The sequence below is a fragment of the Fukomys damarensis genome, unplaced genomic scaffold, assembly GCF_012274545.1.
Source record: "Fukomys damarensis isolate Sample0158 unplaced genomic scaffold, DMR_v1.0_HiC HiC_scaffold_38, whole genome shotgun sequence".
Classification (NCBI taxonomy): domain Eukaryota; kingdom Metazoa; phylum Chordata; class Mammalia; order Rodentia; family Bathyergidae; genus Fukomys; species Fukomys damarensis.
In genome coordinates, this window is record NW_022900950.1 from 53,833,299 (window position 1) to 53,847,659 (window position 14,361).

The following is a 14,361-nucleotide window of genomic DNA, read 5'->3' on the forward strand; positions in this document are numbered from 1 at the left end:
AATAAAACAAAAAAACAACAGAAATCTTGTAGGAAGCAAGCTCTTTTAATGAAATAATAATTGGTAAAATGAAAATAGCAAGCAGAGCAATCCATGCATAATAGTCATACATATTGCGATTAGGTGTCAGTCACATCTTAGCATAGTTGAAATTTTTTTTGTTAGATGTAAATTTAACGAGTAGAATCATGTCAAAATACAGGAGAAAAGCAGATTGATACATATTGGCACTGTAACCCAGTTCTCTTAAGAATATGACATCATGCATTAGTGGTGAAAGACTCATCAGCTTTTAACTTTCCAGGCTGGACCAACCTGTCTGATGTTGGAAAGGATAAATTGTCCTCATACAAATCTCCTTCTAAACCAAGACTGCTCCAGCTACTGCTGTTACCATTACTGCTGGAGGAAGAAAAGAACAGAGCTGAACTAGAAAATGAATAGTAAAAACCACCTTTGTTGTTCTGGGAACAGCTTCTGTCCTTGGTTAACTGCAAATCCTGAAGCTGCCACAAGAGTGGAGCATCCATGAAGGGGATGAGAGCATCACTGATACTCTAAAGAGTACTTGTTTTGGTCAGAGGATGGTGAATTTTTTCCTCTGTCCTCCATATATCAAGAAAATTATTCTAAACTTACATTTATTTTGCAGGTTAAGAAAACAATGATTTTTTGAACACAAAATTAAATTTATGATGAAATTAATATTCTGTGGCAAATTTTATAATATAACTTGTAAAAAGGCTTCATTTTGGATAAAATTTTAAAAGGGAAAAATACAGTTTAAGACTCTCTCAAGCTTTTAAACAGTGCAAAACAGGGATAGGCTTCGGTGAGGGCGTGGGGGAGATTGATGAGTATACCAAAACACAGTCTCAAATCTTGCTTTTGATTTTTAAAATACTCATTATACCAATTACCTTTATTTAATAAATTATGTATAACACGGTAGGTGGAAATAACATGTATTCTCTTCAGAATAAAGCTGGAATAACCAAGGCTTACTTAATCATTACACTCTGGTCTTGTCAGTGCGTCACTAATACCACACACAGATAACAACTTCTTACATTACCTAACAAAAGGAAGAAGAAAGCAACTATATTCTATAACTGCAGCAAAGCAATTTTTTAAAAAAAGCAACCCTGTTCAGAAACAAATTCAATTTTTCAGAGCAAAACTTTCAACATGCAATTTTTTAAGTCTAATTATTCCTAATTATTAAAATAATTAGTAAGCCATTAGTTTGCAGTGAAAGCAGCTATATTCTCAGTATCAAACTAGATAATTACAAAAATTAATACTTACACAAACTAAAATTTTGGTTCTAAAAAATGAATTAAAATCATTTCAAGTGCACCAGTAAATGTTGACAAGTTTACCAAAAAAAAAAAAAAAAAAAAGGATAACTAAAGTTCTGAGCTCTTTTTGTTTGTTTGTTTGCTTTTTGTTTTTGGTATGCCGGGTATCAAACTCGGGACCTTGTGCTTGCAAGGTAGGCAGCGGCACCACTGAGCTAAATCCCCAGCCCTCTGAAGTTCTATAGTTTCCAAGAAATCTCAAATAATTTACATATCCATATTCACTTTAACATTTTTTGTTTTTGTTTTTTGAAAGAGGGTCTCACTATGTAGTTGAGACTCACCTGGAACTCACTATGTAGCCCAGGCTGGTCTCTAACTCGCAGTGATTCTCCTGCCTCAGCCTCCCGAGTGCTGGGATTCCAGGAGTGCGCCACCATGCCCGGCCTCACTTAAACACTATTAAACTGCCACAAACAATAATTATTAGAGAATAAAAATTAAAACTGCAGTTTTTTTAAACATAAGTTTAACCAAATATAGCATATTTGAAAATAACCAGAGTTTTATCCACGTCATCTGTTTTCACACAAACCAAAAATGAAAAATACAGAACTATAGAATGGCAAGATAGCTATCACACAAAGAGAAATACAAAAATAATGATCTCAAACACTGTAGTTATATCTATTAATAACTAGTTATCTAAATAAAAATCCAAAGTTGAAATCTTACCTATATCCTAATAATAAGGGTCATCTATTAATACCAAAAACCCATCACCTAAATATTAGATGAACCACAAAAACAGCTAAACAATATAGACTAAAACTTCAAATTTCCACCTAACCTCATCTCCTCTTCCCTTTTGCACCTAAAATGGGTCAGATTTAGTCAGTTATTTATAAAATACTACTTCCAACTAGAGTGGCCATTTTTCATGTAACCAGGATACTTTTGAAAATGAAGACTCACAATTAATAATTACATCAGAGTAGTACAAGTAAACTAACATTATCCCAAATTAACTGTAAGATATGATCGCCTTATATTAATCCAACATTTTTTTTAAAAATCTTAATTTCTTAACTAAAAACTTCCTATTTCATTTTTGAAACACTGTTCTGCTTCCATCAGTTTTTAAAATGCTTTTTTCATATTCTCTATGTCCAAAATAGGCATACTTCTCTATTGAAACTAGTGGTAGTCAAATATTAAATTTCTTTATTTTGGCTTTTAGCCATATGAATATTACTATCAATTCTGATGTAACTTATAAGGATTATCTCAAGAATTCTACAAGTCTGGCCCCATCTCTTACTTAATATAATACATAACTTCTTTAGAGAGTCATAAACCACATGAAATATTTAAGAAGTTTACAAACAACGGACTATTCTCTTTCTGAACAAACAATTGCACAATTCTGTGAAAATCTGAAATCTTTTCTTAAAAATTGTCACCCTCTAATTAAATTCCTTAGAGTGAAAGTGCAAGGTATGATCTAGCATCTAGATCTCTTTACCAGAAAAGAACAGTACCTACAGCAAATGTCACCAAAAGATATAACGTGTAAAACAATCTAATTTAACTGTGCTCTTCCAAGCACCTACAATGAAATTATCTAAGGTGGACCATAAGGACCCTCCCTCCACTGACTTAATGAATCAATGTCCGGAGGTGAGGTCCTAGAAACTGTCTGTTCAACAACCACACTGCCAACCTAGGATGAACCTGCTGTCTTGTTCTTTGTGCCTGAACCTTAATGCACATGGCAACAATACTGTTCCTACAAAGACTTAAGGTCAGCTGAAACCAGTACTTTTCAAACAAGATGCTATCAAACTAGTTTCACTATCTAAATAAATTTACTCATATTAAGTATAATTATTTTAGCCTCAGCCTGACTTGGTCTTGGTTTTGTTAATAGTATTATATTTCAACTTTGTTTTTGTGTTACCTACAAATAAATATTCCACAGTTTAAAAAAAATGCTGAGACAGGATGAAAGATAGAGCCTGACAGACTGCTTCCTTTTTGTCATCCAATTAGCTAACCCTCTGCAGAGTTGTTCAACTGGCTACAAGCCCTCTTAGGACCACTGGCCTCGACTAGAGTTCTGCTATTTTAATAACAAGATTTTCAAGCAACAGTGTCACCTCTCACTGAAATCCCAGAAGCATATGCTTCTCAAAGATGAGAGAAAAAATTAAATGTTAATATTCTGTGCTAGATGAAATTACAGAAAGGGACTAAATTATAATCTATGACCCTACCCTACTTGCTTCTACCATTTTTAAAGACTATCTTTTTGGACCTAGATCATAAAAAATACTAACATTTAGCTAGGCATAACAAACTATGACAAAATACACGCTTTATAAAATAATACCATCACGTGATCCAAGAAAAATACTCTGATAACAAAGCATTCTAACAGGTAGAAGTCCATTTCCTTTCCTTACAAGACCTCTTCTGTCTTCTTCCCTCTCCCTGGTAAGCCAACTCCAAGGGCTCAGTTCAATGGAAGCCTCACAGGATCCTTTCCACTTACAACTCAAACCAGAAGTATGCTGAGAACACTTTATCTTCCCTTGATTCAGCTATGGATGTTATCTACTATTTCTAATTATCAGCTGAAGTGCATAAAAATTTTATGGGAATTTATAAGTCAGTCATGAATGCCTTTAGTTTGGGATAAGAAACAAACACTATCATAATTAATAAAATATCTCAAAGATATTATTATGAACAAAGTAAACTAAGAAAGATTACATATGAGGTAAATGTCTTCTGGTATAAAAAAATCATATTTTTATAGTAAGTTTATGTATTTTTAAATCTTTCAAGTACATACAAATATTCGTTTATTTTGTTTCTAACAGCAGTACAAGGGCCCTTTCCTTCCCCTATAAAAAATATTATTTTAACTATTATCAAGAAGAAATACATGGCTACTTTTGTGCCTGTTATACATACCTGTCCTTTTTCCTATCCTCTAATGAAAACACCAAAAAAAAGAAAACAGAAAAAAAAAACTCTCTCTAAAGTGTTCCTGAAAAGTTCAGGAAAGGCTTAAAAAGTAAAAAAAACAAGACTCTACAATATTTCCTAAATCAATTATTGGTATACCCAAAGAAAATTAGCTCAACTAACTACTGTATTAAATAACTATCCAAAACCATTAAAAATGCATTGTGAATAAAATACACTTTGATTTCCAAATTTAGGATTTTTAATTAATACACAGTGCAAACTGATAGCTCTCTTCTGAGGTCTGAAGACCTAAACTACACAAATATATACACAAATATAGTTACCTTTCACTTAAATGATGAAAACTGCTACTTTCATCTTGGTGTTCATCCTCAAAACTTAAATTGGACCAGCTACCAATGCTGTCCTCACCAATACTGAGGTTCATTTGCTGGCTACCAAGTGACTCAGTTGACTGGGCATCTTCTATTTCCTTTGAACTAAGAAAAGAAAAAAAAAATCACAGTGGAAGCATCGTAGAATCAGAGTTATTTGACTACTGAGTTGATAAAGATGATAAAATAAAAATTATATTCAGAGTTAGATCAGTGGTCTCTGAAACCCTTTATTAAATCTGCTAATAATCAGACTTTGCAGGAGACCATATTAATTTCAAAGCTAACTGAGATACTGAATAGCCTACTATAGGTCCATCCCTACTGCATCATTTATTAAATTGTTTAAAACAGTTCATACGTTCAACTGAGATATTATATGGAAATACTGTTCCAAAGTATCATCTGCTTTGTAAAACAATACTTTTATCTCTAGTGAAGGAGCTCTTTCCGGCTTTAAGAACAAAAACAACAAAAAAAGTAGTTCAGGAATTCTAGCAGTGTTGATCAGGCCTATATTCAAACTAGCCAAATCTCTTCAGGAGTCTGAGCATGGATCACAATTGTTTCACTCTTTTGCTAATGAAAAGACATTTATATTTTTATTCCTTTATCAGAGAAAAGTGCATTCACTGCTCAACTACTATAAATGCCCTTTACATATTATTCCCAACACAGTAATCTAATGTTTTCAAAATGTAAGTATTCTGATCAAAATGGCTTCTCACCAATTAGAATTAGAGCCCAAGTTCTTAAAACACAATGGCTGCTCCCAACGCATAATGTCTACTTTATCGCCTACCATTTTCCCTCGCTGGCTCCACTTCAGCAAAACAGTCCTCTTTGTTGTTTGACAGATAAGCACAGTCCCACCCCTTCTCCTAGAGTGTGCATCTCTCTGATTCCTATAAGGCCATCTATGGCTCTTGGCTCAAATATTACTTTGCCAGTATTACCTACAATGCTACCTATTCAAACCCACAAACATTGGCCACCCTCCACTGTCACCAGCATTCTCTAAATCCCTTGTTTCATTTTTCCTGAGCCCTTAGCCTTAAGGAACATACATTCATTTTATTTATCTAGTGTCTTGTCTTACTGCACTCTAACATAAGCTCCAAGAGAACACAGATTTTTGCTTGTTTTGTTTTCACCTATGTTCCCAGGACCTAGACTAGCCCCTGAAACTGCCCTTCTTTTATGGCCACTTCTCATTTTGTATTTAAGATATACCAACATGAATTATATAAGGCAGTCTAAGGATAAGCACACTATATATAGTGCTGAACAATACTTTGTTTTAACACTTTTCCACATACTTACCACATTGTAAAGAAAATGACCCAACGGGATGATATCCAGAGAAATTTTTAATGGCAAATAGTTGATTTTGGAAAGAATGGCTTAGAATATAGCCTAGATCAGTGGTGGTGAACCTTTGGCATGCATGTTGTTTTTCTTTTAAGGCAAAAGATATTAATGTATGGATAGTTTCTGCTAAACTAAAACCTCAGCTTTCAGGTTTAATTGCAGTGTTGGCACTTTTCAATAAATAAGTGGGTTTGGGGTTGCAGCTTGGGAACACATCTCTAAAAGGTTTGTCATCACTGGCCTGAATGTTTTGTTCTTCTAAAAAAATAAAAACTACCATACAGTTTTCCATTTGCCATTCAGTTACAACCCTGGTGAGTATTACAACTTCATGATGCAATTATGGTTAGCTTCATGAACCAAACATTTATGATAAAAGGGACATTAGTGAAATAATCAAAATAACATCTTAGAGAGTAATCCATTTTTACTTCAGAAATAGAAAATGTGAAACAGTAAAATATACATACCAAAGTCAACTCTTGATATGTCAACTACACTGGATTAAAAAACACCTAGCAGATTAATAAAATACACCTTTGGATATCTTGGTAAACAGTGGAGGCATGGCTTTGGATACTAAATACGGACTTGGTTCCTTCCTCTCAAGCACTACGCCTCTGCTCTTCTTCCTGGCCTCCATGAAATGAGCAATTCTGCTCCATCATGGTCTTATTCTATGATGTTTCTACTTTAGAGCCAGATGATGATGCATTGAATTCTCTGAGACTGAGAGCCAAATGTAACCTGTCTTCCTTTAAGTTGTGCACGTTGCATCTAGCACTAATACAAGCACTTACAACACTAACACAATTATTAAGAAAAGAGAAGCCAAGTGTGGTGGCACTTGCCTGTAATTCAATACCTCCAAAGGCTGAGGCAGAAAGATCATGAGTTTGAAACCACCCTAGGCAACTTAATAAGATGCTATCTGAAAATAAAATAAGGGCCAGGAATGTAGCTCAGTGGTAGAGTGCTTGCACAACCCTCTAGGCCCTGAGTTCTATCCCTGGCCCTGTGGGGGAAAAAAAGAAAAGAAACAAGAAAAGAACTACAAGGTAGTATTCTTGTAAATACCAGCCTGGAAAAAAGCTGGCTTACCACAAGAACTGTAAGGATAACTACTACCCAGCAGCTCTAAGAAGGAAAAGTGAATATACTGAGGAATAAATAGCAAAGGTATTGGCTGTGTTTGCTAGTTCCTAGGAGTGACATCTTACAAGTTTCAGAGCATTTTCCTCCCTTGATTGTGGGAACAGGGTTGGGGCTAAAATAGCCTATGAGGTCACTATATGAAGAAAGTTAATTCAATTTTCTTTTTTAAAAAAGGGCCTAGCCAGGCATGATGGCACACACCTGTAATCCCAGTACTCAGGAGGCAGAGGCAGGAGGATCGCTGTGAGTTCGAGACCAGACTGGGCTACATAGTGAGTTCCAGGTCAGTCTCAACTACATAGCAAGACTCTGTCTCAAAAAACAAAATAAATAAATAAATAAATAGGGCTTAGCTTACTACCACTTATTTGTTTTTAATAGTTATTAGCCACACACTATATCATAAGTAGTTGTGAACCAAAAAATAAACCATGGGTCAGGGCTGGGGATTTAGCTCAGCGGCACAGCACCTGCCTGGCAAGCATGAGGTCCTGAGTTCAATCCTCAGTACCAAAAAAAAAAAGAAAGTGGGTCTATGTTAGAAGTTCATAAACTTTCTTTACAAAGGGCCAGATAGTAAATACTAAGGTGTTGCCAGCTATATGGAGACTATGTTCCAACTATTCACCTCTGTCATCATAGCATAAAAACAGCCACACAAAATACGTAATGAGCATGGCTTTATTTCAATAAATTTTATGAAGATATGTTTGAATTTCATATAATTTTCATATGTGACAAATGTTATTTAATTCTTCAATCATTAAAAAAGTATAAAAACTATTCTTAGCTTGCAGGCTGTATAAAATCAAGGGGTAGGCCATAAATAAGCCCACAGATCATAGCTTACAGCCCCTGACCTAGAGGAATAGTGGCCTTCTGATTAAGTCAGACACGGCACTTCTCATTCTAAGAGGATTCTAAGGAACAACTGAATTCAAGAATTATGGACAAATGAGGGCCAGGGATTTAGCTCAGGGGTTCCACCACCTGCTTTGCAAGCACAAGGACCTGAGCTTGATCCCTGGTACCAAAAATAAATACATTAATAAAAATAAAAAATTATGGACAAATGACATCTCCCTATTTAAGAATGGCTTTTTAGGGGCCAGGGATTTAGCTCAGTGGTTCCGCCCCCTGCCTTGCAAACGCAAGGTCCTGAGTTCAATTCCCAGTACAAAAAAAAAAATATGTATATATATATACACACACACACACATATATGAATGAAACTAAAGAATGGCTTTTTTTAAAAAGTGGCAGGCTTTGTCATAATTTTTAATGCAGCTGAGTACTCAAAATTCTGGGTATCAAGTGATTCAATTAAGATCTAGCTCAACCCAAAGCATTTTCTCTTTCCATTGGGACTTACAGATAAAATCCTACAGACTATTAACATGGATTGGCCCTGATATTTTCTCAGATAGAAAAAAGATTAAAAATGAAAATATTAATTAAGTTATCAGACTCACTGAGCAAAAGAAACAGGAACTGAAGAACAAGACACTCTGGGGCTAAGAGTGGTCGTGACACTGATGGAAGTACAGGAGAATATTTGTTTTCTTCCTCAGAGCAACATGATTTCACCAAATTTTATGTAAGAAAACTTACCTTTGTAAACAGGAAAAAAGAAAACTATAAAAATGTATAATCTCATAGTAAAATAATAGCCTATATTTGCTGTATAAAATTCTCCAGCTGGGGCCAGGGAAGTAACTCAGTGGCCCAGCGCCTGCCTGGCAGGTGCAACGTACTGAGTTCAATCACAATACAAAAAAAAAAAAAAAAATTCTCCAGCTGTTAGCCAGGCGTGGTGGTACATGCTGGTAATTCCAGCACTCTTGGAGGCTGCGGTGAGAGGATCATAAATCAAACCTGATTATGATGTTAGGGCATCATAATGAGACCCTGTCTCAAAACAAAAAATCAGACTAGGGCTGGAGATCCAGCTTAGTCCTGGGTTCAGTTCCTAGTATTTAAAAGAAAAATATCCCTACCTCTTTCAGTAATTCAATTTTACCTGTTTTATAATTCTGTGAACTTGGACAAGGTGATTATCTTCTATAACTTTCATCTAATGGCCCTAAACACAATTCCTTTCCTCAAAAGATATTGGGAGACAAAAACATATGAAAATCACATGTAAGATATGAAACCATGGACAAATGCAGTAGGAAAATGTTAGTGTTTAAAAAATTATACATTTGTGAACAGGACTTAAGACATATATGAGCAAGTTTAACTTTTCATTTTATCATAAGCCCCCCCCAAAATAAAACTTTCAAACTTACCTGCTGACAGTATGTCCAACATTCAGCATGGCTGATGTCATTATTTCTGTGGTTAGGCTTTCAGCAAAACTAATGCCATCTTGTCCAATCCCACTATCAGCTGCCAAACTGGTATTGCTCAGCTCTCTCTCCGCTCTTTCAATAGCTTCAGCAACTATCTTCTCAGCAAGTAGTGATTTTTTATCAAGATTTACATGAATTTGAGGGACATCAAGATGAAAAATTCTAGATTTCTGACAGATGTTGCTAAACTTTGAATTTGTAACTAACTTACTACTAACACGTGAATCCTGTCTGAAAAAGTGCTGAGTTGAGTTTCCGGTACAATCATGGAGTTCTTTACGGTCACAGTATCTGCAATTCTGATTTGTAAGAGGTGACAACTTTTCTGCATAAGTGATCCTATCTACTGATTTTGTAGTTTCAGACGATTGGAAAACTTTGGATCCTAGACCTAACTCTAAAGTGTCGTCCACTACTTTTTTAGCATACTGTTCTATAGCTTGAACAATATTCTCTCCACAAGCACGTCTATTTAAGTTGCCTGTACTGTGGTGATATCCTTGATTTTGTGAGGACAGCTGAAGAGGCGTAGAAAATTCTGGTTCTGTGAGACACTCAGTATCTTCAACATATCCAGATTTTTCAAAAAGGCAGGAATCTGTTAAGGATTTTGGTAAGTCAACTTTAGGTGCCATCAGCTCTTTTTTAACATCTCTTGTTATGCAGCGAGCAAGAGAGGCTGAAAAACTATACAGGTGAGAGTCCTCATTTCTACATGTATCTCTTGTTCTTTCACATGTTTGATTTTGACAAAGGTGACCTCCATTTCTTTTTCTTTTACTTTTTTTACCTACTTCTCGGTGCTGTTCTTTGTTCGAGAACATTAACAGTTCACTGTTTATCTTCACTGGCGCACTTTGCACAGGGAATATTTTTGAGCTGCACTTCATTTTTGCTGTCTTAGCTGCTTCTTGTAAACCTGACTTAACAGACCGATAAGCAAGTCTATTGGCAAACTGATCCATTATTAACTCACCATTACCACCTTCCTGTTTTAGCATTTGAATAACATGACCTGCATATTCATCTGTCACACTTTCACAGCTGGGGTATTTATATGTCAGACCTGACATAGAACTTGGTGGTAATGAAAGAATAAATGGATCCACTTCTCTTGGGTGTGCTACAACTTCCATATCCAACGTCTCTTCTGATCTATAATCTTGGTCCCCATCAATAAAACATAGATTCTTCTTTTTCCTGTGAAGTACAGAACTTCTAGCTTTTGCTATTTTCTCAGCTTCTGTAATGATTTCTGCAGCCATATCGCCTGCAAAAATGCATGTCTGAAAATTTTCATCAGAATGACTTAAAAAAACAGGCAATACTTTTCCTTGACTTTGCACACTGAAGCAAGGCTTTTGAGCCTCAGGTTCTTGGGTTATTTTATGATCTAAATGAGAGGCTGCCATTTCAGTTGCAAAAGAAATTATGTGTGTAGCTAATGCTTCTGCAAACTGCACTTTCTTCCCTGAGTGCTCTAACTTCACATTCATTTCTGGATGTTCTTCACCTTCACTACTTTCAACTTCTTCTGAAAGAGACCGCATGAGTTTCAACATAAACTCTTCTTTCTCTATAGTATTGTGTTCACTTTCAGACAAACTACCAACAGATGAATTGTGAGGTGTAGAAGGTGGCGTAGCAGGTGCAAATTCTTTGGCTAATTCCCCTTTGAGCTTTTTTGTTAACTTCTTGATATCCCATTCAGAACTAGCCTGGGATGGAACTAGAGGAGTTGATGGAGGAGTATCGGGTATTATATTTCTGTCTCTGATTTTCTGTTTATCTTCCACATGCAAACCATCTACACAGGTAAGCACTGTCGATGAGATAGTATGTGAGCGACGTAAAGGGCTCTCCTGTCCAAAAGACAAGGGCTCAAGTGCTGTATCATTCAAATTATGCTTTTTCACTGGTTTATCCTTAGCAAGTTCCTTAAGATCAGGTTTCTGACTTGCCATCATTGGACAAGGTGATAATGTCTCTAAAGAAATTCCATGAACCATCGAATCTTTACATTCTTGAACACAATCCTTTCTCATGGAAAGTGAACAGCAAGGTAAATGATCTTGGGCATCAAGAAATTTAGGGAACTTTTCTGAGGTCGACTGTGATTCTTCTCCAGCAACAGGCAAGCCTTCTTTAGATATGATATTTGTATTTGTAGTTGATTTTATTGATTTGCTTGTATCTATGGAATCTTTAATAACAGATTTAGAGAATAGTTCAGCAAACGTGTCTTTATTGGTAGCTTCCCCCTGCTGTGGTGCTGCTTGATGAGAGAAAGGTGAGGCATGTCCTTTTATTGTTTTAGTTAAACAATCAGTATTTTCATCAACTGTTTTGGCAACTTTGAATAGTGTCATTGACTCTAAAGTTTCATTTACTATTGTATGCACCATTGCTGCAGAAAAGTTACTGATAATCACAGGGTCACTTGTTAATTTTGAAGAACTTTGAATTTCAATGTCATTATTAGTTGGTTTACAATCATTCTGGCTTACCAGATTGTGTTCTGAAAGTAAACAAATGTTTCTGGGACAACCTACTTCCTCTTCTTTGTTTTTTGACATAACGTGTGCTTGGGTAGAATCACCATTTGTATTACTGTCATCAAGTGACAGATGAGAATTTGTGTGACACACAGTAAAGGAAATATGATATGGAAGAAGGGCACTTCCTGCCAAGGGCACTGGAATAGAAGTGACAATTCCTGAAGTACAAAACAAGGCCTGCTGAACAGTGTATTCCTTTTTATATTCCTGCACTGGTTTCGTCACCGTAACGGCTTGATTGTTAAAAGGGGAAATTGTGAAGGTCTGTGTAGATGGTGCTACACTTTCTGCATTCACATACTTAATATTATCTGTAGAAACACTAACTGCTGCCTTTGTTGTGAAGGGCACATCAACTTGTGAAAGCTCAATGAACGCTTCCTGTATTACAGACTCAGACAAATCTTCTGCATATGACTTCATGACTTTGTCTTCAAAATCAAATGACTGACACTGCAGAGATGCAGGTGTTGAAGGATATGAAAACTGACAAACTTCCATGATGCCTTCAAAAACAAGCTCTTCAGCAAGATCTGCAGCAAACTTAGCAACTGTATTTGTAAATATCTGCTTCTTTACATACTGTAAATCTTTTAAGGCATGTGAAAAGGCTTCACTCACCAAAAAATTAGCCAGACCACTAATGGCACGTTGTTTCAGTGAAAACGCATGCTGCCTTCTCAGTTCATTAAATGCCATCTGAAAAACAGATGAAGTCAATTGGATGGCTAAGTGGCACAATGCATTAGTGCACGAAGAGACTCCTTTCTGTAAGTCTTTAAATGCACTGCTAAAACTTTTTTCCACAAGATCTGCAGCAAATCTCTGAATGCTATCTTTAATCATTAAAGATTTATTTTTATAGTCACTTTTTTGATAGAGGTTTGCATGCTTAAAAGCAGCAGTTTTATTTTCTCCTTTTTTAATACTATTAATGTTTACCATTTCATTAGCATGTTGGTTATGAAGAACGGATTCTAGTACTTCACATGAAATGTTATTTGCGTAATCGTCATAGATGTAATAAACAGAATCACGAGTCTGATATCCACCATTATCTGTTTGGCAAAAGCATTCAGCAGGAGTACAGCTTCCAAGAGGACTAAAAGCAGAGGATCGAATAGGGCTAAACCAACCACTGTCATCCCCTGACGCCTTTACTGGACGAGGAGAATCTGGAGCATCACACAGGTTGCTGCTGTAAGGAGATTCGGGCTTACGAGGAGTTGGCTTTTTAACATTAGCTGGAAGAGCTGGGCAATCAGACTTGAATTTCTGAGGATTCATACAAGATTTTTCATGTTTATGCCCTTTCTTTCGTGATGACTTTCCTTCAACAGGATCATTTATAAAAAGGGAGAAAGTCTCTGAGGATTGTTCTAGCTCATCAAACTGATCAAAACTATCAAAAAATTCACTTACTTCTGAGTCTGAATCCTCTACATCATCTTTCATCACAGGAATTTTAGGCAGCTCAAGTTTTGCTTTTAAGCTTTTCTGATACCCTTCTTCATCCAAGAAAATAACAGGACTTGGACTTGAGCATTCTGATTCTGAAGAATAGGCAGGAGAAGAAGAAAAAAAAGTTTTCTGTGCATCACTGCTTTTATCTGAAGCGTTAGATGACCTATAGAAACTCCTCTGGACCCAAGGCTCTGAAATTGAAGTTGTGACTGAATTTTTCACAGAATGTGATTCTTCATGTCCCAGAACATTTATTAAGGGAGATGAGGGTTTAGCCAGTGACTTCTGCTGTCCAGAGCTGACCAGAATCTTTAAATCATGGGTTTCCAAGTGGTGACCACAAATAGTCTGAGAAGCCATACCACATTGGCTCCGCAGCGTAGTACTGTTTATTCCTACAGAAAAAGAATAAAATGGTTAAATTTTTCCAGAACAGAACTTATAAAAATTTAAATCAGAAGAATGAATAAACATTAAACATCAAATCTTTATTTGTAATATATACTATATATATTTGTACTTCTATACTATGTTAAGAGATTCATCCCAAGTAACACTTAAAAACAAATACACCTTTTACTAAAACAATAATAATATCACTTTACGCAATGTCTAGGGACATCTAGTGTATGGAATCCTTAGCCTTTTGTCATGCATGTTAAAAACACTACTATGGTGACTCTGGCAGCTAATTTTTCTGAAATTTGTACCCAGACAGTTTCTGAACACCAAGTGATAGGTAAACAGAACTTGAACAGTACTACCTAAATAACAGAAGTAGCAAAAC

The 14,361-nt window shown here is 35.9% G+C and overlaps 1 protein-coding gene across 10 annotated transcripts in view; it reads right to left on the reverse strand.

The window, feature by feature from the left end:
* Akap11 (A-kinase anchoring protein 11) overlaps positions 1-14,361 on the reverse strand; it is a 48,534-nt gene that overhangs the window by 10,419 nt on the left and 23,754 nt on the right. For 6 of the 10 annotated variants that reach the window (XM_010637087.3, XM_010637088.1, XM_010637086.3 and 3 more), the window contains 3 exons: positions 9,490-13,969; positions 4,622-4,777; positions 316-402 (listed from right to left, as the gene is read on the reverse strand). In XM_010637087.3, coding sequence (XP_010635389.1) covers positions 316-402; positions 4,622-4,777; positions 9,490-13,969 — 4,723 coding nt within the window. The remainder of the gene's footprint in view (positions 1-315; positions 403-4,621; positions 4,778-9,489; positions 13,970-14,361) is intronic. The other 4 variants (XM_010637090.3, XM_010637094.2, XM_010637095.3 and 1 more) reach the window with 3 other exon arrangements.